At 44.8% G+C, this 22,047-nt stretch overlaps 1 protein-coding gene across 2 annotated transcripts in view; it reads left to right on the forward strand.

Annotated features, from left to right (window-relative positions):
- Positions 1-22,047, forward strand: part of LOC140469134 (AP-3 complex subunit sigma-2) — a 91,566-nt gene that overhangs the window by 48,573 nt on the left and 20,946 nt on the right. For both annotated transcript variants that reach the window (XM_072565451.1, XM_072565450.1), the window contains one exon: positions 12,894-12,965. In XM_072565451.1, coding sequence (XP_072421552.1) covers positions 12,894-12,965 — 72 coding nt within the window. The remainder of the gene's footprint in view (positions 1-12,893; positions 12,966-22,047) is intronic.

Below are 22,047 nucleotides of genomic sequence, written 5' to 3' on the forward strand. Positions count from 1 at the left end.
CGATTTTGACTTAAAAATATAACACAGGTTGGAATGCAACTTAACAAGGTGATGCTAGTATAGCGGAAAGAAAATTCAAGAATATACGCCATTGCCAGTCAACTTGAATTTCTGATTTAAATTCTGTAAATTCAAAAGAAAATTAAAACTGTATTGTCCTCAGTTAACCAATTCCCTTTGAAAGATTCCCAACAGTAGCTGTGGAAATAATTGAGCAAGCAGTAGTCAAACAGGATTTGTCTCAGTTGATTTGAACCCGTGATGCAGTGGTCACTTTCCCACTGTGAAGTGTTCTAACAGGAAACACATTTTGCTTTGATTGATCTGTCAGAGTTGTCAATATGATCTAAGGAATTTGTCTTTTACGAATTCAATTGTGTACTGTAACCAGACGGGATTGTGCTCAATCCAAATAAAGCTGATAACAGGGAAAAATATTTTGGATGTATTTTGAGGAGAAACGTAATGAAATTTAGATCCTACTTGCACTCCAGATGAACCCTTTAAGCTTAAAAAGTGCTCTTAAATAAGCTGGAAATGGACCACGTCCAGATGCATTGGAGTTGAGGACTGGCAGATAGAAAAGTAATTGAGCAATGGGAGAGCTTCAAAGAGGAAACGATTTGGGGGAGTGTAACAGACAAGACATGTTCCCATGAAGGAGATATGAAGAATAAAGACTCCGGAGGATTAAATTATTAAACAGATAGTAAAATAAAATTAGATAAGGAGACTTTTGATAAATATTAGGTTCACAACTCTGTAGAGAAGCAAGTTAAATGTAGAAAGAACAGCTGAGAACTGAGGATGGGATGAAGAGAGCTAAAGATAAACTATGAGAGTTAATCAGCAAATAAACATTAAAGCAAAGCCAGAGTTAAATTAGATTAGATTGCTTACAGTGTGGAAACAGGCTCTTTGGCCCAACAAGTCCACACCGACCACCGAAGTGCACCCACCCAGACCCATTCCCCACATTTATCCCAGCACCTAACACTACGGCCAATTTAGCATGGCCAATTCACCTGACCTGCACATCTTTGGACTGTGGGAGGAAACCGGAGCACCCAAAGGAAACCCACGCAGACACAGGGAGAATGTGCAAACTTCACACAGTCAGTCGCCTGAGGCAGGAATTGAACCCGGGTCTCTGGCGCTGTGAAGCAGCAGTGCTAACACTGTGCCAAAAGGTAGTCAAAGGAATGAAGGGATGAGAAAAGAGATTTTATTATCTCGACCATATGCTCTTCCTCAATAAGTAAGAGGTCTTCATCTGTGTTCCATGGAGAACAATGTTGTTAATGTAGCAGTAAATGAGGCAGCCACAAAGTGAGAAGAGGATAGCAATTAGTGTCAAAGGAGAAAAGATTGCCTTTTTTATACCTTGGTTCAGAAGTGGGTCATTCAGCCTTATGTAAATGGAAAAACGTCTTAAACACAATATTCTGAGATAAATTAATTGTTATTTGGAAAATTCAGAGTTAATAAATGATGGACAGCAAATATTTAAGGGCAGTATAAACAAAAAGTATTGAAAATATTCAGGTCTGGCAGTATGTGTGGGAAAAAAACAGAGTTGCCATTACAGATTGATGGATCTCTAATTTGTTAAAGTATTACTGTATTTGACTGGCTACATTGCATTCTTGGTATATTAGCGGAAAGTGTTGGTGAGATTATACGCTCCTGCTTATAGTGCTCTCGCGAGGCGGTTGAGCAATTCATCAACTTCACCAACACATTCCACCCTGACCTTAAATTTACCTGGACCATCTCTGACACCTCTCTCCCCTTCCTGGACCTCTCCATCTCCAATAATGACGACCGACTTGACACCGACATTTTTTACAAACCCACCGACTCCCACAGTTACCTGGATTATACCTCTTCCCACCCTACCTCCTGTAAAAATGCCATCCCATATTCCCAATACCTCCGCCTCCACCGTATCTGCTCCCAGGAGGACCAGTTCCACCACAGAACACCAGATGGCCTCCTTTTTTAGAGACCGCAATTTCCCTTCCCACGTAGTTAACGATGCCCTCCAATGCATCTCGTCCACATCCCGCCCTCAGACCCCACCCCTCCAACCGTAACAAGGACAGAACGCCCCTGGGACTCACCTTCCACCCTACCAACCTTCGCATAAACCAAATCATCCACCGACATTTCCGCCACCTCCAAACAGACCCCACCACCAGGGATATATTTCCCTCCCCACCCTTTTCCGCCTTCCGCAAAGACCGTTCCCTCCGTGACTACCTGGTCAGGTCCACGCCCCCCTACAACCCACCCTCCCATCCTGGCACCTTCCCCTGCCACCGCAGGAATTGCAAAACCTGCACCCACACCACCTCCCTCACCTTCATCCAAGGTCCTAAAGGAGCCTTCCACATCCATCAAAGTTTTACCTGCACATCCACCAATATCATTTATTGTGTCCATTGCTCCCGATGCAGTCTCCTCTACATTGGGGAGACTGGACGCTTCCGAACAGAGCGCTTTAGAGAACATCTCTGGGACACCCGCACCAATCAACCACACTGCCCTGTGGCCCAACATTTCAACTCCCCCTCCTACTCTGCCGAGGACACCTTCACCGCCGCTCCCTCACCACCCGACGCCTGGAGGAAGAACGCCTCATCTTCCACCTCGGAACACTTCAACCCCAGGGCATCAATGTGGACTTCAACAGTTTCCTCATTTCCCCTTCCCCCACCTCACCCCAGTTCCAAACTTCCAGCTCAGCACTGTCCCCATGACTTGTCCTGCCTGCCTATCTTCTTTTCCACCTATCCACTCCACCCCCCCCAACCTATCACCTTCATCCCCTCCCCCACTCATCTATTGTACTCTATGCTACTTTCTCCCCACCCCCACCCTCCTCTCACTTATCTCTCCACCCTTCAGGCTCTCTGCCTGTATTCCTGATGAAGGGCTTTTGCCCGAAATGTTGATTTTACTGCTCCTCGGATGCTGCCTGAACTGTTGTGTTCTTCCAGCACCACTAATCCAGAATTTGGTTTTCCAGCATCTGCAGGCATTGTTTTTACCGAGTTTATACAGTTGATGATGTTCATACAGACTTATACATAGCACCAAATGTTTCATTAATTTGTGGTCTGAGGGCATAGCCAGCATTTGTTGCCAAGCCTAATTGCTCAGAGGACAGTTAAAAGTCGCCCACATTGATTTGGGTCTGGAGTCACATGGAGGCCGGACCAAGTAAAGGATGACAGTTTCCTCCCCAAATGGACATCAGTGAACCAGATGGATTTTCTGACAATCGGCAGTGGATTGATGGTCATTGTTAGACTCTTAGTTTCACATTTTTAAAATTGAATTTGTTATTGAATCTATCACCTCCTCTTTTACATAAGAGATGATCGTAAAATTGAAAATTCAAAGGGATAATGGCAGCATAGATCCACAAATTGCCATGATGACTGAGGGGCTATATTTTAAGGCAAGCAGTCACTGGCCTGTTATAGGTCTGGCAGGGGTCTTGTGGAGCAATGGTAATGTCCCTACCGCTAAGCTAGGAGGCCTGGGTTCAATACCTCCGAACATGTTGATAAGAAAATATTGAATTGTCATACTAAGGAACAGCTGCTGTTTGTTTGTTTCTTCAGGTACTTGTGGAAACATTGTACAAGTGTTTTGAGAATGTCTTTGAGTGAATTACTGACTGTTTCCTCAGACTGAAGGGATATTTTATAGAGATGTTACCTCAGGCCAGTGTTAGGATCACTGATGTTTTTGATATATAGAACATAGAACAGTACAGCGCAGAACAGGCCCTTCGGCCCTCGATATTGTGCCAACCTGTGAACTATCCTCAGCGCGTCCCCCTACACTATCCTAAAATCATCCATGTCCTTATCTAAGGATTGTTTAAATCTCCCTAATATGGCTGAATTGACTACATTAGCAGGGAGGGCATTCCACACCCTTACCACTCTCTGCGTAAAGAATCTGCCTCTGACATCTGTCTTAAATCTATCACCCCTCGATTTGTAGTTATGTCCCCTCGTACACACTGATGTCATCATCCTAGGAAAAAGACTTTCACTGTCTACCCTATCTAATCCTCTGATCATCTTGTATGTCTCTATTAAATCCCCTCTTAGCCTTCTTGCCAATGAGAACAGGTTCAAGTGTCTCAGCCATTCCTCATAAGACCTTCCCTCCAGACCAGGCAACATCCTGGTAAATCTTCTCTGCACCTTTTTCCAACACTTCCACATCCTTCCCGAAATATGGGGACCAGAACTGTACACAATATTCCAAGTATGGCCACACCAGCGTTTTGCTAGTTGCAGCATGATATTGCGGCTCCGGAACTCAATCCCTCTACCAATGAAACCTAGCTGCCTTAACAGCACTATCCACCTGGGTGGCAACTTTCAGGGATCTATGTACATGGACTCCAAGATTCTTTTGCACATCCACACCATTGACCCAGTACTCTGCCTTCCTGTTATTCTTCCCAAAGTGCATCACCTCACATTTAGCTGCATTGAACTCCATTTTCCACCATCAGCCCAATTCTGCAGTTTATCCAAGTCCCCCTGCAACCTGTAACATTCTTCCACACTGCCCACTACTCCACCGACTTTAGTGTCGTCTGCAAACTTACTAATCCATCCACATATGCCTGCGTCTAAGTCATTTATAAAAATGACAAACACCAGTGGTCTCAAAACAGATCCTTGTGGCACACCACTAGTAACTGGACTCCAGGCTGAATATTCTCCATCAACCACCACTCACTGCCTTCTTACAGAAAGCCAGTTTCTAATCCAAACTGCTAAATCACCCTCAATTCCATGTCTCTGCATTTTCTCCAACAGCCTACCATGTGGAACCTTATCAAAGGCTTTACTGAAGTCCATGTATACCCGGTCAACTGCCCTACCCTCATCTACATGCTTGGTCACCTCCTCAAAAAGTTCAATGAGGTTTGTGAGACATGACCTGCCCTTGACGAAACCTTGTTGACTATCTGAAATCAAATTGTTGCTTGCTAGATGATTATAAATCTTATCTCTTATAATCTTTTCCATAACCTTTCCTACAACAAAAGTAAGGTTCGTTGGTTGATAATTAGCTGGGTCATCTCTGCTACCCTTCTTGAACAAGGGTACAATATTTGCAATAGTCCAGTCCTCTGGTACCAAACCTATAGACAATGACGACTCAACTATTAAAGCCAAAGGCTCTGCTATCTCCTCCCTAGCTTTTCAGAGAATCCTTGAATAAATCCCATCCGGCCCAGGGGACTTGTCTACTTTCACTCCTTCGAGAATTGATAACACCTGTTCGTAACAAACCTTGATCCTCTCTAGTCTAATATCTCGTACCTTATTCTTCTCCTCTACAATATTCTGCTTTTCCTGAGTGGAAACCGATGAGAAATGTTTGTTTAGCACCTCTCCGATCTCCATAGGGTCCACACTCAACTTCCCACTTCTGTCTTTGATTGGCCCTATTCCTACCCTAATCATCCTTTTGTTCCTCACATACCCAGACAAACCTTTAGGGTTCTCCTTTATTCTATTTGCTAAACACTGCTTGTGTCCTCTCTTTGCTGTTCTTAACTCTCTCTTTAAATCCTTCCTAGCTGATTTGTAACTCTCCATCACCTCATCTGAACCATCTTGCCTCATCAACACATAAGCCGCCTCCTTCTGCTTAACAAGAGATGCAATTTCTGTAGTAAACCACAGTTCCCTTACCTTATCGCTTCCTCCCTACCTGACAGGGACATACCTATCAAGGACACACAATATCTGTTCCTTAAACCAGCTCTACATTTCCATTGTCTGCATCCCTGCATTTTGCCACCCTATTCTATGCATCCCAATTCTTACCCAATCGCATTATAATTGCCCTTGCCACATTGATAACTCTTGACCTGTGGCATGTATCTATCCCTTTCCATCGCTAAACTAAACGTAACTGAATTATGGTCACTCTCTCCAAAGTGCTCACTGACAACTAAATCAAACACCTGGCCTGGTTCATTACCCAGCACCAGATCGAGTGTGGCCTCCTCCTCCTCTCTTGTCAGCCCTTAGACATACTGTGTCAGGAAACCCTCCTGTACACATTGGACAAAAACTGATCCATCCGATGACTGGAAATGCTATAACTCCAGTACAATGTTAGGGAAGCTAAAGTCCCCCATAATGACCATCCTGTTCCTTTCACTCCTACCCAGAATAATTTTGCTAATCCTCTCTTCCACCTCCCTGAACTCTGCGGAGGCCTATAAAAAACTCCAAGCAGTGTGACCTCTCCTCTCCTGTTTCTAACCTCAGTCCACACTACTGCAGTAGACAGGTCCTCATCAAAACAATAGAACAATAGAATAGAACAATAGAACAATACAATACAGCACAGAACAGGCCCTTCGGCCCACGATGTTGTGCCGAACTTCTATCCTAGATTAAGCACCCATCCATGTACCTATCCAAATGCCGCTTAAAGGTCGCCAATGAATCTGACTCTACCACTCCCACGGGCAGCGCATTCCATGCCCCCACCACTCTCTGGGTGAAGAACCCACCCCTGACATCTCCCCTATACCTTCCACCCTTCACCTTAAATTTATGTCCCCTTGTAACACTCTGTTGTACCCGGGGAAAAAGTTTCTGACTGTCTACTCTATCTATTCCTCTGATCATCTTATAAACCTCTATCAAGTCACCCCTCATCCTTCGCCGTTCCAACGAGAAAAGGCCGAGAACTCTCAACCTATCCTCGTACGACCTACACTCCATTCCAGGCAACATTCTGGTAAATCTTCTCTGCACCCTCTCCAAAGCTTCCACATCTTTCCTAAAGTGAGGCGACCAGAACTGCACACAGTACTCCAAATGTGGCCTAACCAAAGTCCTGTACAGCTGCAACATCACCTCACGACTCTTGAATTCAATCCCTCTGCTAATGAACGATAATACTCCATAGGCCTTCTTACAAACTCTATCCACCTGAGTGGCAACCTTCAAAGATCTATGTACATAGACCCCAAGATCCCTCTGTTCCTCCACCTGACCAAGAACCCTACCATTAACCCTGTATTCCGCATTCTTATTTGTTCTTCCAAAATGGACAACTTCACACTTGGCAGGGTTGAACTCCATCTGCCACTCCTCAGCCCAGCTCTGCATCATATCTAAGTCCCTCTGCAGCCGACAACAGCCCTCCTCACTGTCCACAACTCCACCTATCTTCGTATCATCTGCAAATTTACTGACCCATCCTTCGACTCCCTCATCTAAGTCATTAATAAAAATTACAAACAGCAGAGGACCCAGAACTGATCCCTGCGGAACTCCACTTGTAACTGGACTCCATGCTGAATATTTACCATCTACTACCACTCTCTGACTTCGACCGGTTAGCCAGTTTTCTATCCAATTGGCCAAATTTCCCTCTATCCCATGCCTCCTGACTTTCCGCATAAGCCTACCATGGGGAACCTTATCAAATGCCTTACTAAAATCCATGTACACTACATCCACTGCTCTACCCTCATCCACATGCTTGGTCACCTCCTCGAAGAATTCAATAAGACTTGTAAGGCAAGACCTACCCTTCACAAATCCGTGCTGGCTGTCCCTAATCAAGCAGTGCCGTTCCAGATACTCGTAAATCCTATCCCTCAGTACCCTTTCCATTACTTTGCCTACCACAGAAGTAAGACTAACTGGCCTGTAATTCCCGGGGTTATCCCTATTCCCTTTTTTGAACAGGGGCACAACATTCGCTACTCTCCAGTCCCCTGGTACCACCCCCGTTGCCAGTGAAGACGAGAAGATCATTGCCAACGGTACTGCAATTTCCTCTCTTGCTTCCCACATAATCCTAGGATATATCCCGTCAGGCCCGGGGGACTTGTCTATCCTCAAGTTGTTCAAAATGTCCAACACATCTTCCTTCCTAACAGATATCTCTTCTAGCTTATCAGTCCGTTTCACACTCTCCTCTTCAACAATACAGTCCCTCTCGTTCGTAAATACTGAAGAGAAGTACTTGTTCAAGACCTCTCCTATCTCTTCCGACTCAATACACAGTCTCCCACCACTGTCCTTGATCGGACCTACCCTCGTTCTCGTCATTCTCAGGTTTCTCACATACGCATAGAATGCCTTGGGGTTATCCTTGATCCTATCCGCCAGGGATTTTTCATGCCCTCTCTTAGCTCTCCTAATCCATTTCTTCAGGTCCCTTCTGGCTATCCTGTATCCCTCCACTGCTCTGTCTGAACCTTGTTTCCTCAACCTTATGTAAGCCTCCTTCTTCCTCTTTACTAGACATTCAACCTCCCTCGTCAACCAAGGCTCCCTCACACGACCATTTCTTTCCTGCCTGATCGGTACATACATATCAAGGACACGTCGTATCTGCTCCTTGAAAAAGTCCCACATTTCCACCACATCCTTCCCTGACAGCCTATGCTCCCAACGTATGCTCCTCAAATCCTGTCTTACAGCATCGTAATTTCCCTTCCCCCAATTGTAAAAACTTCCTTGTTGTGTGCACCTATCTCTCTCCATAACCAAGGTGAAAGTCACAGAATTGTGGTCGCCATCACCAAAATGTTCACCCACTAACAAGCCCACCACTTGTCCCGGTTCGTTACCGAGTACCAAATCCAATATGGCCTCCCCTCTGGTTGGACAATCTACATACTGCGTTAGAAAAGCTTCCTGGACACACTGCACAAACACCGCCCCATCCAATCTACTTGATCTAAAGAGCTTCCAATCAATATTTGGGAAGTTGAAGTCGCCCATGACTACGACCCTGTGGCTTCTGCACCTTTCCAAAATCTGTTTCCCAATCTGTTTCTCCACATCTCTGCTGCTATTGGGGGGCCTATAATAAACACCCAACAAGGTGACTGCACCTTTCCTATTTCTGACTTCAGCCCATACTACCTCCAGAGGCAGATCTCCCTCAAACTTCCTTTCTGCAGCCGTTATACCATTTCTAATTAGCAATGCCACCCCCCCTCCTTTTTTACCACCCTCCCTAATCTTACTGAAACATCTGTACCCAGGAACCTCCAACAGCCATTCCTGTCCCTCATCTATCCATGTTTCCGTGATGGCTACAACATCGTAGTCCCAGGTACCGATCCATGCCTTAAGTTCACCCACCTTATTTCTGATACTCCTTGCATTGAAGTATACGCACTTGAGCCCATCTCTGTGTCCGTAAGTAGTCCCGGTCAGTGCTACCTTCTCCACAGCCTCCCTACAGTCTTGGACTTCCTGACACACAGCTAGCTTACTTGCTGGACTACAAGTCCGGATCCCATCCCCCTGCCAAATTAGTTTAAACCCCCCCGAAGAGTGCTAGCAAACCTACCCCCCAGGATATTGGTGCCCTTCTGGTTCAGGTGCAACCCGTCCTGTTTATACAGGTCCCACCTTCCCCAGAATGCAGTCCAATTGTCCAAATATCTGAAGCCCTCCCTCCTACACCATCCTTGCAGCCACGTGTTCAACTGCACTCTCTCCCTATTCTTTGCCTCTCTGTCACGTGGCACCGGCAACAACCCAGAGATGACGACTCTGTCTGTCCTAGCTTTTAGCTTCCAGCCTAACTCCTTGAGCTCTTGAATGACCTCCCCACCCCTCTTCCTACCTATGTCGTTGGTGCCAATGTGTACCACGACTTCTGGCTGCACACCCTCCCCCTTAAGGATTCTGAAGACACGGTCCGAGACGTCTCGGACCCTAGCACCCGGGAGGCAACAAACCATCCGAGAGTCTCGCCCATGTCCACAGAACCGCCTGTCCGTCCCTCTAACTAGAGAGTCCCCTATAACTAGCGCTCTCTTCTTCTCCCCCTTTCCCTTCTGAATCTCAGAGCCACAGACCCCTTCACTGCAGCTTACACCTGCAAGGCTGTCCCCCCCAACAGTTTCCAAAGCTGCATACTTATTTTTTAGGGGAACGACTACAGGGGAACCCTGCACTGCCTGCTTCTTCCCCTTCCCACCTCTAACTGTTACCCAGCTACCTCTGTTCTCTGGCGTAACTATGTCCCTGTAGCTTCTATCGATCACCCTCTCAGCCTCTCGAATAATCCTCAGCTCATCCAGTTCCAGTTCCAGTTCCCTAACTCGTTCGGTGAGGATCAGGATCTGACTGCATTTCCTGCACACGAAGTCGGCAGGAGTATCGGTGGTCACCCCTAGCTCAAACATCCTGCAGGAGGAACATTCCACCGCCTGCGCTGCCATGACTGTACACTGTCTCCAAAAACAAGAACACTGAGTCACTTACCTGTGGACTTTAAAGTTAGGTTAGAGGAGGCCCTACGAAAGTAGGACCTGGGGTTTAGAACACACCCACTCAAATACTAATCACTTACCTTCCCGCCCAGCTATGCGCTCCAACCTCACTTCCGCTGCCCGCTACAGGTAAGTAATTTTGAAACAAACTGTCTTACCTTAGCTGTAGTCTCCCGGGTTCGTTTTTCCTCGGCCGCTGCTCCCACTCAAATGAAAGTTCTCTCAGCCACCATTATACTATCCTTGACGAACAAGGGCATGTCTCCCCCTCTTTAATCGCCTTGCCTGTTCTTAATGAAAGATCTAAACCCTGGAACCTGCAACATCTATTCCTTACCCTGCTCTATCAATCAATGTCTCCGAAATGGCCACAACATCAAAGTCCCAGGTACCTATCCATGCTGCAAGCTCACCTACCTTATTTCGGATACTTCTGGCATTGAAATAGACTCACTTCAAACCGGTTTGCTGTCTGCCAGCACATTGCTGTGATCCTGAAATCCTGTCCCTGTCCTTCCTACACTCATCCTCCTGTGCACTGCAACTACACTCCGGTTCCCATTTCCCTGCTGAGCTAGTCTAAACCCACCCGAATAGCAACAGCAAATTTCCCACCCAGCATATTAGTATCCCTCTGGTTCAAATGCAGACCGTACTGTTTGTACAAGTCCCACCTTCCCCAGAATGAACCCCAATTATCCAAAAACCTGAAACCCTCCCTCCTGCACCATCCTTGCAGCCATGTGTTCAGCTGATATCTCTCCTTGTTCCTTGCCTCGCTATCATGTGGCACAGGTAACAAACCAGAGATAACAACTCTGTTTATTCTAGCTCTTGGCTTCCACCCTAGCTCCCTGAAATCCTGCCTTACAACCCTATCCCTCTTTCTACCTATGTTGTTGGTGCACTTCCTGCAGATGTACTTGGTTGGGACATGAATGGCATCCCTCACCTCAAACATCATGCAGGAGGAACATTGCTCTCCCTGCACTGCCATCCCTTCTATATTAACAACCTGCATTTTTTCAAGGTATAATTTCAGAGTTTGCAGATGATGTAATAAACACTGATGAGGAATGTGCGTGAAATTCATGAAATGGTCAGTTACTTGGGAGATGTGATTTCATGGAGAATTGTGAAGTGATGAATTTCGGTAGGAGGAACATATGTGGAATTACATAATTTTAAAATAGGTGCAGAAATGAAGAGACCATGTCTATCCAAAAAACCTTAGAAAGGTGCATGCAAGGCAAGGTGAGAAAGTTGTTACAAATATTGTGTTGGGTTCTCGGCTTTATAATTAGAGGTAAAGCGTAGAAAAACAAGGCAGTTATATTAAACTTCTACAAATCATTATTTTGATCTTAATTGAAAAATCAATTCTGGGCACCACACTTTAGGAAGAATGTCTAGTCCTTAGTGTGGGTGCAGAGGGGATTTGCCAAAATAGTTCCGGATGTCGGACTTCACTTGTGTTCGGAGATCAGAAAAGCTGGGATTGTTCTTCTAACAGCAAAGAAAGAGACAGAGGTATTCTAAATCATAAAGTGTTTCATTAGACTAACTAAGGTGAAACTGTTCTCTCTGACAAACCATTTGGTGACCACAAAACGCACCAAACAAGGTAGAGAGACTTTGGGGTAAGGGAGTTGTTCCCTACAGAGAGAATGGTAATCTGGAATGAGCTGCCAATGGGATCAGATTCAGTCATAACTACTGAAAGGGAATTGGATAAATATTTAAGAGTGAAATTTGTGGGGTTACTGGGCAGTGGGATTAATTGTAGAGGTAAAAACAATGACTGCAGATGCTGGAAACCAGATTCTGGATTAGTGGTGCTGGAAGAGCACAGCAGTTCAGGCAGCATTCAAGTAGCTTTGAAATCGATGTTTCGGGCAAAAGCCATAACCTTGCTAAGGAATCCATAGTTGCTCTTGGCCTAATGGACAATGGCCTCTTTTTATGCTTTACCTATGATTTTAAGTTAAATCTTTAATTAATTAGTTACCGACAGATAGGTTCCTCATCTGCCTCTATCATTCTTTGAAATAAGATACATCTGCTTGATATAGGCTGTGAACCACTGTCAGTCCAGTGATTCAGCTTTTAATGTCTCTCAAAGCAATCTATATTGCTGAAAAAAAGACATCCTGACAAAGTTTTATGTGTGGCATACATCAGGATAGTCCATAGTGGTAACATCACTAGACTAGTAATCCAGAAGTTCAGGCTATTGGTCTAGGAAGATGTTTTATGCACTACAGCTGTTTCAACTCAATAAAATAATGACAGTCATTTGCTGATTCAGTTCTCAGGACAGTGCCATGGCTAATCAGAGTCAACCTGTCTGATTTAACAGTCCAGCAAAAATACCACTTGTCCATTGCCTCTCCCAGTTTCTGGCTGACTGAGGGGCTACATTTTAGGGTAAGCAGTCACTGGCCTTTTATAGGTCTGCCAGGGGTCTTTTGGTGCAATGATAATGTCCCTATCTGTAAACTAGCAGGCATGGGTTCAATGTTGATTAGAAAATATTGAATTGTCAGACTGAGGAACAGCTGTTGCTTGTTTGTTTCTTCAGGTATTTGTGGAAACATTGGACAAGTGTTTTGAGAATGTCTGTGAGCTGGACCTTATATTCCATATGGATAAGGTATGTTAGTATCTGCTATTGTTATATGTGTTGTGTGAAATTGTCTTTAATTGCTTTGAAATTCAATTTTATTTGACAGTCCCCATTTCTTAATTTCTAAATGCTTAATTTAGCATCATGAAAGCAATGCAGTTTAATATGAGTGAATGTTAGATTTCTAAATTATTACTGAAGTAAATCTGTTAAGCGTTGATTCATTACCCAGCACCAGATCGAGTGTGGCCTCCCCCTCCCCTCTTGTCGGCCTTTCCTCATAAGACCTTCCCCCCCAGACCAGGCAACATTGTAGTAAATCTCCTTTGAACCCTTTACAAAGCTTTCACATCCTTCCTATAATGCGGTGACCAGAACTGTATGCAATACTCCAAGTGCAGCTTCCAACAGAGTTGTGTACAGCTGCAGCATGACTTTGTGGTTACGAAATTTAATCCCTCTGTCAATAAAAGCTAACACACTGTATGTCTTCTTAACAACCATATCAACCTGAATAGCAACTTTCAAGGATCTGTGTAACTGGAAGCACTAGCTTTCGGAGTGCTGATCCTTCATCAGGTGGTCGAAGATGGATGAAGGAGCAGCGCTCTGAAAGCTAGTGCTTCCACTTAAACCTGTTGGGCTATAACTTGGTGTTGTGTGATATTTAACTTTGTACACCCCAGTCCAACACCGGCATCTCCAAATTGTGTAACTGCACGCTGCAATCTCTCTGTTCACCTACACTACCAAGAATCTTGCCATTAGCCTAGTACTCTTTATTCCTGTTACTCCTTCCAAAGTGAATCACCTCATATGTTTTTGCATTAAACTCCATTTGCCACCTCTCAGCCCAGCTCTGCAGCTTACCTATGTCCCTCTGTAACCTACGACATCTTTCGTCACTATCCACAACTCTACTGACCTTAATGTCATCCGCAAATTTACTAACCCATCCTTCTATGCCCTCACCCAGGTCATTTGTTAAAATGACAAACAGTAGTGGCCCCAAAACAGATCCTTGCGGTACACCGCTAGTAACTGAACTCCAGGATGAATATTTCCCATCAACCACCACCTTCTGTCTTCTTTCAGCTCGCCAAGTTCTGATCCAAACTGCTAAATCACCCTCAGTCCCATGCCTCTGTATTTTGTGCAATAGCCTACCATGGGGAACCTCATCAAATGCCTTACTGAAGTCCATATGCACCACATCAACTACTTTACCCTCATCCATCTGTTTGGTCACCTTCTGAAAGAACTCAATAGTTTGTGAGGCACGACCTACCCTTCACAAAACCATGTTGACCATCCCAAATCAACTTATTCCTTTCCAGATGATTATATCTCTTATAATCCTTTCCAACGCTTTACCCACAACAGGTGTAAGACTCACTGGTCTAATTACCACGGTTGTCTCTATTGCCTTTCTTGAACAAGGGAACAACATTTGCTATTCTCCAGCCTCTGGCACTATTCCTGTAGACAATGATGCCTTAAAGATGCCTTGGCAATCTTCTCCCTGGCTTCCCAAAGAATCGCAGGATAAATCCTATCTGGCCCAGGGGGCTTATTTATTTTCACATTTTCCAGAATTGCTAACACCATATCATTGTGAACATCAGTACCATCTAGTCTAATAGCCTGTATCTCAGAATTCTCCTTGGCAATATTATCTTTTTCCAGCGTGAATTCTGACGAAAAATCTTCATTTAGCGCTTCCCCTATCTCCTCTGACTCCACGCACAATGTCCCACTACTATCTTTGATTGGCCCCAATCTTACTCTAGTCATTCTTTTATTCCTGATATACCTACAGAAGGCCTTAAGGTTTTCCTTGATCCTATCCGCCAACAACTTCTCATGTCCCCTCCTAGCTTTTCTTATCTCTCTCTTTAGGCCATTCCTGGCTACCTTGTAACCCTCAAGCACCCTAACTGAGCCTTCACATCTCATCCTAACAAGCCACCTCCTTCCTCTTGACAAGAGGTTCAACTTCCTTAGTAAACCAAGGTTCCTGCAGTCAACAACTTCCTCCCTGCCTGGCAAGTACATACTTGTCAAGGATCAGCAGTGGCTGTTCCTCGAATAAGCTCCACATTTCAATTGTGCCCATCCCTGCTGTTTCATTCCCCATCCTATGCATCCTAAATCTTGTCTAATCGCATCGTAATTGCCTTTTGCCCAGCTATAACCTTTGTCCTGTGGTATATACCTATCCCTTTCCATCACTAAAGTCAACATAACTGAATTGTGGTCACTATCACCAAAATACTCACCTACCTCCAAATTTAACACCTGGCCGGGTTCATTACCCAGTTCTAAATCTAATGTGGCCTCGCTCCTTGTTGGCTTGTCTACATACTGTGTCAGGACACCCTTCTGCACGCATTGGACAAAAACTGACCCATTTGATGTACTTGAACTATAGTATTCCCAGTCAATATTTGGAAAGTTAAAGTCCCCCATAACAACTATCCTGTCACTCTCACTCCTGTTGAAGATTATCTTTGCTATCCTATCCTCTACATCTCTGGAACTATTCGGAGACTCCCAACCGGGTGACCTCTCCTTTCCTGTTTCTAACCTCAGCCCATACTACCTCAGTAGACAAGTCCTCAAATGTCCTTACTGCCGCCGTAATACTGTCCTTAACTGACAACACCACCTCAAACCCCTTTTTTTGGTAACCATTTTCTCTGTTCTTAGTGAAACATCTAAATCCCAGAACCTGCAATAACCATTCCTGTCCCTGCTGTACCCATGTCTCCGAAATGGCCACGACATTGAAATCCCTGTACCCCATGCTGCAAGTTCACCCACCTTATTCCGGATGCTCCTGGCGTTGAAGTAGACACGCTTCAATCCAACTTCTTACTTGCCGGTGTGTTCTTGTGACCTTGAAACCTTATTTCTGACCTCACTACTCTCAATCTTCTGTATACTCGAACAACAGTTTAGGTTCCCATCTCCCTGCTGAACTAGTTTAAACCCAACCTAAGAGCATTAGCAAATATTACACCCCCCCCCCCCCCCCCCCGATATTGGTACCCCTCTGGTTTAAGTGAAGACCATCCTGTTTTAGAGGTCCCACCTTCCCCAGAAAGCACTCCAATTATCCAGGAATCCAAAACCCGCCCTCTTGCACCATTCCTGTAGCCACGCGTTCAACTCCTCTCTCTCCCTATTCCTCGCCTCGCTAGCACGTGGCATGGCAACAAACCACAGATAACAACTCTGTTTGTTCTAGCTCGAAGCCTTCACCCTAGCTCCCTGAATTTCTGCCTTAAATCCCCATCTCTTTTCCTATGTTGGTATCTATGTGAGCACAACTTGGGGCTGCTCCCCTGCCCCTCAAGGATCCCGAAAACACAATCTGAGACATCACAAATCCTGGCATCTTGAAGCAACACATCAACCATGATTCTCTTGTTCCCGCAGAACCTCCTATCTTTCTCTCTAACTATGGAGTCTCCAGTGACTAATGCTTTACTCCTCTTCCCTTCTGAGCAACAGGGACAGACTCCGTGGCAGAGACCTATGCCACATTGTTTACCCCTGGTAAGATGATTTCCCCCAAACCAACAGTATCCAAAACAATATACATGTTATTGAGGGGGAACGGCCACAGGGGATGCCTGCACTGCCTGCTGGTTCCCTTTCCGTCCCCTGGCAGTAACCCATCTACCTTCTTCTTTTACCCGAGTTACCTCACTGTAACGCCTCTCAATAATCCCCTCTGCCTCCTGAATGATCCGAAGTTCCTCCAGATCCAGTGGTTTCGAGGAGTTGGAGTTGGGTGCACTTCTCACAGATGCTGTCAGCAGGGACAGTAGTGGTGACCCTTACCTCCCACATTCTGCAGGAGTAGCATTCAACTACCCAAACCTCCATTCCCACTATTCTAAATTTCCAACAAGACTACTGAAAAACAAAAAAAAAGTCACCTTACCAATCTGACACGTAGAACCTTTTTTTTTGGTTAGAGGAGAAGGATGGGTGGGAGACACTACCCAAGTAGTGTTTTGGATAAATCAACCATCCAGATATAAAGCCTCACTTAACAGCAGTCCCATGTCCACGTCTGCTCAGTGTGCGCTCTGCTTATACCTAAGGTAAGTTTTTAAAATTAAAATTTATCTTCCCTTCAGGCCTCTGGTCCTCGCTGTTGCTCCTCCCACTCCAATTGCCGCTGCAAAAAATATTTTGTTGCTCCCACTAGATTCTTGGCTTCGTGTGATTGAAATGTTTTTCTGTTTATTAATTGCTGACAGATTTGTTAACATTATGACACACATTCACAGAACACAATTATGGGAGTGAAAAAATATCTAATAAAACTTACCAAAGGATTGTGTAACTTTATCTGATTTGGCAACGTTGCAAACTGAAAACTGCCTGCTGTGTAATTGTATTTAGATGTATATAGCACCTGGAAATTAGAGCATTTCAATCCTAAATGTTAAGATTAGAATCAGCTTTCTGTGTTGATGCATTCGATTGGTCAGTTTCAGTGTCTGGGTCACTGAGCTTTGGTTCCCTTGTGGTTTCAAGTTTCAGTGTAACAAGGCTTCTCAGGCTAGAATTAGCGGTTGCTTACTTTCACTAGAATGCATATGAGCTGGCAGGACTTCAGGATCAATGTTCTTTCCCTTGACTAGTGCTTCCCAAACTTTCCACCTGCTGTAACCTTATTTTTAGGCTTAAAATGCAGTCACCCCAGAGTGAGTGAGGTTGTCAGGATAGAGCAGTGGGGATTGGGGAAAATGGTTTTAATTGCAGAGATTGGTCAGTTAGGCAATGTCCTTCATTTTAAAAAAGTGTGTTTAAAGAGGCCTTCTAGCCCTTGGCCCAAAACTCCATGATAGCCATTGCTGCTCAAAAGTTGTGACCCAAATTTTTTCCTGTATTCCCACAGGAAGATATAACCCATTGTTAGGAAGCCCTAACCTGGCCCATTACAAGATTTATTTCTTGCATGAATTGATAAGATCCAAATAGACTGCTGATCTTGGAGGGGTGGTGGGGGCGGGCAGGGGCGGGGGAGGGGGAAGTAGCCAAATATATAGCTTAGAAAATTGTAGCGATGTGACTTGATGGTCAACGCTCAAACACATGATGAAGCAACAACATTCAGCAGGATCCTCTTTGCCACAAACATATTTTCAGTAAATAAAAATTCTGAGAAATAGTCTGACTCTTTAGTTGTATTTCACCAGTCCTGTTTTTGATTCATATGCTCGATTTTATATTTTATTTGGGAAACTTTTTCCACTCTTTTATATTTTAATGCTGCTGAGTGACTCTTAACTATGTCCTGAAATGATGGAGCAAGCCACTGCGTTCAGGAGGGGTGGTATATCCTGGGTTTGGAAGGTGCTGTCTTAAGGATCTTTGGTGAATTTCTGCAGTACATCTTGTAGACAGAACACACTGATGCTATTGAGCACCGGTGGTGGACGGATTGAATGTTTGTGGATTTGGTGCCAATCAAGCGGGTTGTTTTGTCCTGGATGGTATCAAGCTTCTTGTGTTGTTGGAGCTGCACCCATCCAGGTAAGTGGTGAGTATTCCATCACACTTCTGACTTGTGTCTTGTAGATGGTGGAGAGACTTTGGAGTGTCAGAAGGTGAGTTACTTGCCGCAGTATCACAAGCCTCTGACCTGCTCTTGTATTTATGAGCTGAGTCCAGTTGAGTTTTTGGTCAATGGTAACCCCAAGGATGTTGACAGTGGGGGATTCAGTGATGGTAATACCATTGAATGTCAAGGGGCCGTGGTTCGAGTGTCAGTTATTGGTGATGGTCATTGTCTTCAGTATTATTGCTGGTATGTTATCGGAGCCTTTGCAGTATCCAGTGCCTCCAGCCATTTCTTAATATCACATGGAGTGAATCAAATTGGCTGGAGACTTGTATCTGTGGTGCTGGGGAACACTGGAGGAGCCCGACATGGATCATCCACTTGGCACTTCTGACTGAAGATTGTTGTGAATGCAGCAGCCTTATCTTTTGCACTGATGTACTGGGCTCCTCCATCATTGAGGATGGGATATTTGTATAGCCTCCTCCAGTGACTTATTTAATTGTCGACCACCATTCACGACTGGATGTGAAAGGACTGCAAAGCTTAGATCTGATCCATTGATTATGGGATCGCTTAGTTCTGCCTCTCACTGGCTTTTTATGCCATTTGGCAGGCAAGTAGTCCTGTTTGGTAGCTTCACCAGGTTGACATTTCATCTTCAGGTATGGCTGATGCTCCTGGCATGCCCTCCTGCACACTGCATTGAACCAGGGTTGAACCCCTGGCATGATGGTAATGTTTGAGTGGGGGATATGCCAGGCCATGAGATGGTGCTGGAGTACAGTTCTACTGCCGTTGATGGCCCACAGTGCCTCGTGGATGCCCTGTCTTGAGCTGTTAGATCAGTTTGAAGTCTGTCCCATTTAGCATGGTGATAGCACCACACAACATGATGGAGGTTATTCTCAATGTGAAGGCGGGACTTTGTCTCCACAAGGACAGTGCGGTGGTCACTTTTACCTATACTATCATGGACAGATGCTTCTACAGCTGGCAGATTAGTAAGGATGTGGTCAGGTATGTGTTTTGTTCTTGGTACCTTCACCACCGCTGCAGTCTCAGTGTAGCAGTTAAATCCTTTCAGACCCGACCAGCTCGATCAGTAATGCTGCCGCAGAGGCAATCTTGGTGGTGAACATTGAAATCCCCCATTCAGAGTATGTTTTGCACCCTTGCCACCCACAGTGCTTCCATGTTCAACATGGAGGGATACTGATTCATCAGCCGAAGGAGGACAGTATGTGGTAACCAGTAAGAGGTTTCCTTGCCCATGTTTAACCTGAAGCCATGAGACTTCATGGAGTCTGGAGTCGATGTCAAGGACACCCAAGGCAACTCCTTCTTGACTGTTTTCCACTGTGCCACCACCTCTGCTGGGTTTGTACTGCCGGTGGGACAGAACATATCCAGGGATGGTAATGGTGGTGGCTGGGGAGTTATCTGTAAGGTATGATACCTTAACAATGACTATGTCAGGTTGTTACTTGACTAGTCTGTGAGACAGTTCTTCCAATTTCAGCACTAGCTCCCAGATGTTGGTAAGGAGGACTTTGCATGGTCGACAGGCTATTTGTATTTTTGCCGTTGCCTTTTCTGGTTCCAAGGTCGATGTTAGGTGGTCCATTTGGTTTCATTTCTACTAAGTGGTTTGCTCGGTCATTTCAGAGGGCAGTTGTGAGTCAACCACATTGCTGTGGCTCTGGAGTCACATACAGGCCAGACCAGGTAAGGGTGGCAGATACCCTTTCTTAAATGACATTAGTGAACCAGTTGGGTTTTCTGACAATTGACTATGGTTTCAGGGTCATCAGTCAACTCTTAATTGAAATTCCACCATCTGCTTTTGTAGGATTTGAACACAATTCCCCAGAACATTATTCTGAATTTCTGGATTAGTAGTCGAGCGATAATGCCACTAATCCACCACCTTCCCTTTGGCTGTAAAGTTTAGAACTCGTGAGTCATAGTCTCAGAATAAGAATCGACTATTTAGTTCTAAAATGAAGATGATTTCCTTTCAAAGCTTATGAATCTTTGAATTTTTTTAGCCCAAGAGCAGTGGTTTCTCTGTTATTAATAAATTGAAATATTTTTCAGGGGACTTACCTATTTTTAGAATTGCTAACACCTCCTCCTTGTGAACTTCAATCCAGTCCAGTCTAGTGGCCTGTATCTCAGCATTCTCCTCGACAACATTGTCTTTTTCCAGTGTTAATGCTGATGAAAAATATTCATTTAGCACTTTCCCTATCTCCTCTGACTCCACACAAAACTTCCCACTCCTATCCTTGATTGGCCCTAATCTTTCTGTAGTGATTCTTTTATTCCTGATAAACCGATAGAAAGCTTTAGGGTCTTCCGTGATCCTACCTGCTAACGGGTTCTCATGTTCCCTCTTGGCTCTTCTTAGCTCTTTCTTTAGGTGTTTCCTGACTAACCTGTAGCTCTCAAGTGCCCTAACTAAGCCTTCACATCTCATCCTAACATAAGCTGCCCCCTTCCTCTTGACAAGATATTCAACTTCTTTAGTAAACCACAGCTCTCTCGCTCGACAATTTCTTCCCTGCCTGACTGGTACATATTTATCAAGGACATGCAATAGCTGTCCTTGAATAAGTTCCACATTTCAATTGTGCGTGTCCCCTGCAATTTCCTTCCCCATGCTATGCATCCTAAAACTTTCCTAATCGAATCATAATTGCCTTTTGCCCCAGCACTAACTCTTGCCCTGCGCTATAATACCTATCCCTTTCCGTCACTAAAGTAAACATAATCGAATTGTGGTCACTATCACCAAAGTGCTCACCTACCTCCAAATCTAACACCTGGCCAAGTTCGTTACCCACTACCAAATCAAGTGCAGCCTCGCCACTTGTTCGCTTGTCTACGCAGTGTGTCAGGAAACCATCCTACACATATTGGACAAAAACTGACCCATCTAAAGTACTCGAACTGTAGCATTTCCAGTCAATATTTGTAAAGTTAAAGACCCCCATAACAACTACCCTGTTACTCTTGCTCCTGTCCAGAATCATCTTTGCTATCCTTTCCTCTACATCTCTGGAACTATTCAGAGGCCTCTCAAACTCCCAACAGGGTGATCTCTCCTTTCCTGTTTCTAACCTCAGCCCATACTACCTCAGTAGACGAGTCCTCAAACATCCTTTCTGCCACTGTAATACTGTCTAACTTGACTAACAATGCCACGCTTCCCTCTCTTTTACCATGTTCTCTATTCTTACTGAAGCATCTAAATCCTGGAACCTGCAACAATCATTTCTGTTCCTGCTCTGTCCATGTCTCCAAAATGGCCACAACATTGGAGTTCCAGGTACCAACCTGTGTTGCAACTTCGCCCACCTTATTCTGGATGCTCCTGGTGTTGAAGTACACACAGGGAGCATTCTCATAGAGTATAAGAGACGGGCAAAATATTCATTTTAAGCAGACCTATTCTGCCTAACCAAGATATTGGGAGATTCCCCCCCCAGCATTGAAGGTCCTGCCTTATACTCTCTAATG

Source organism: Chiloscyllium punctatum, chromosome 48, assembly GCF_047496795.1.
Source record: "Chiloscyllium punctatum isolate Juve2018m chromosome 48, sChiPun1.3, whole genome shotgun sequence".
Taxonomy (NCBI): Eukaryota; Metazoa; Chordata; class Chondrichthyes; order Orectolobiformes; family Hemiscylliidae; genus Chiloscyllium; species Chiloscyllium punctatum.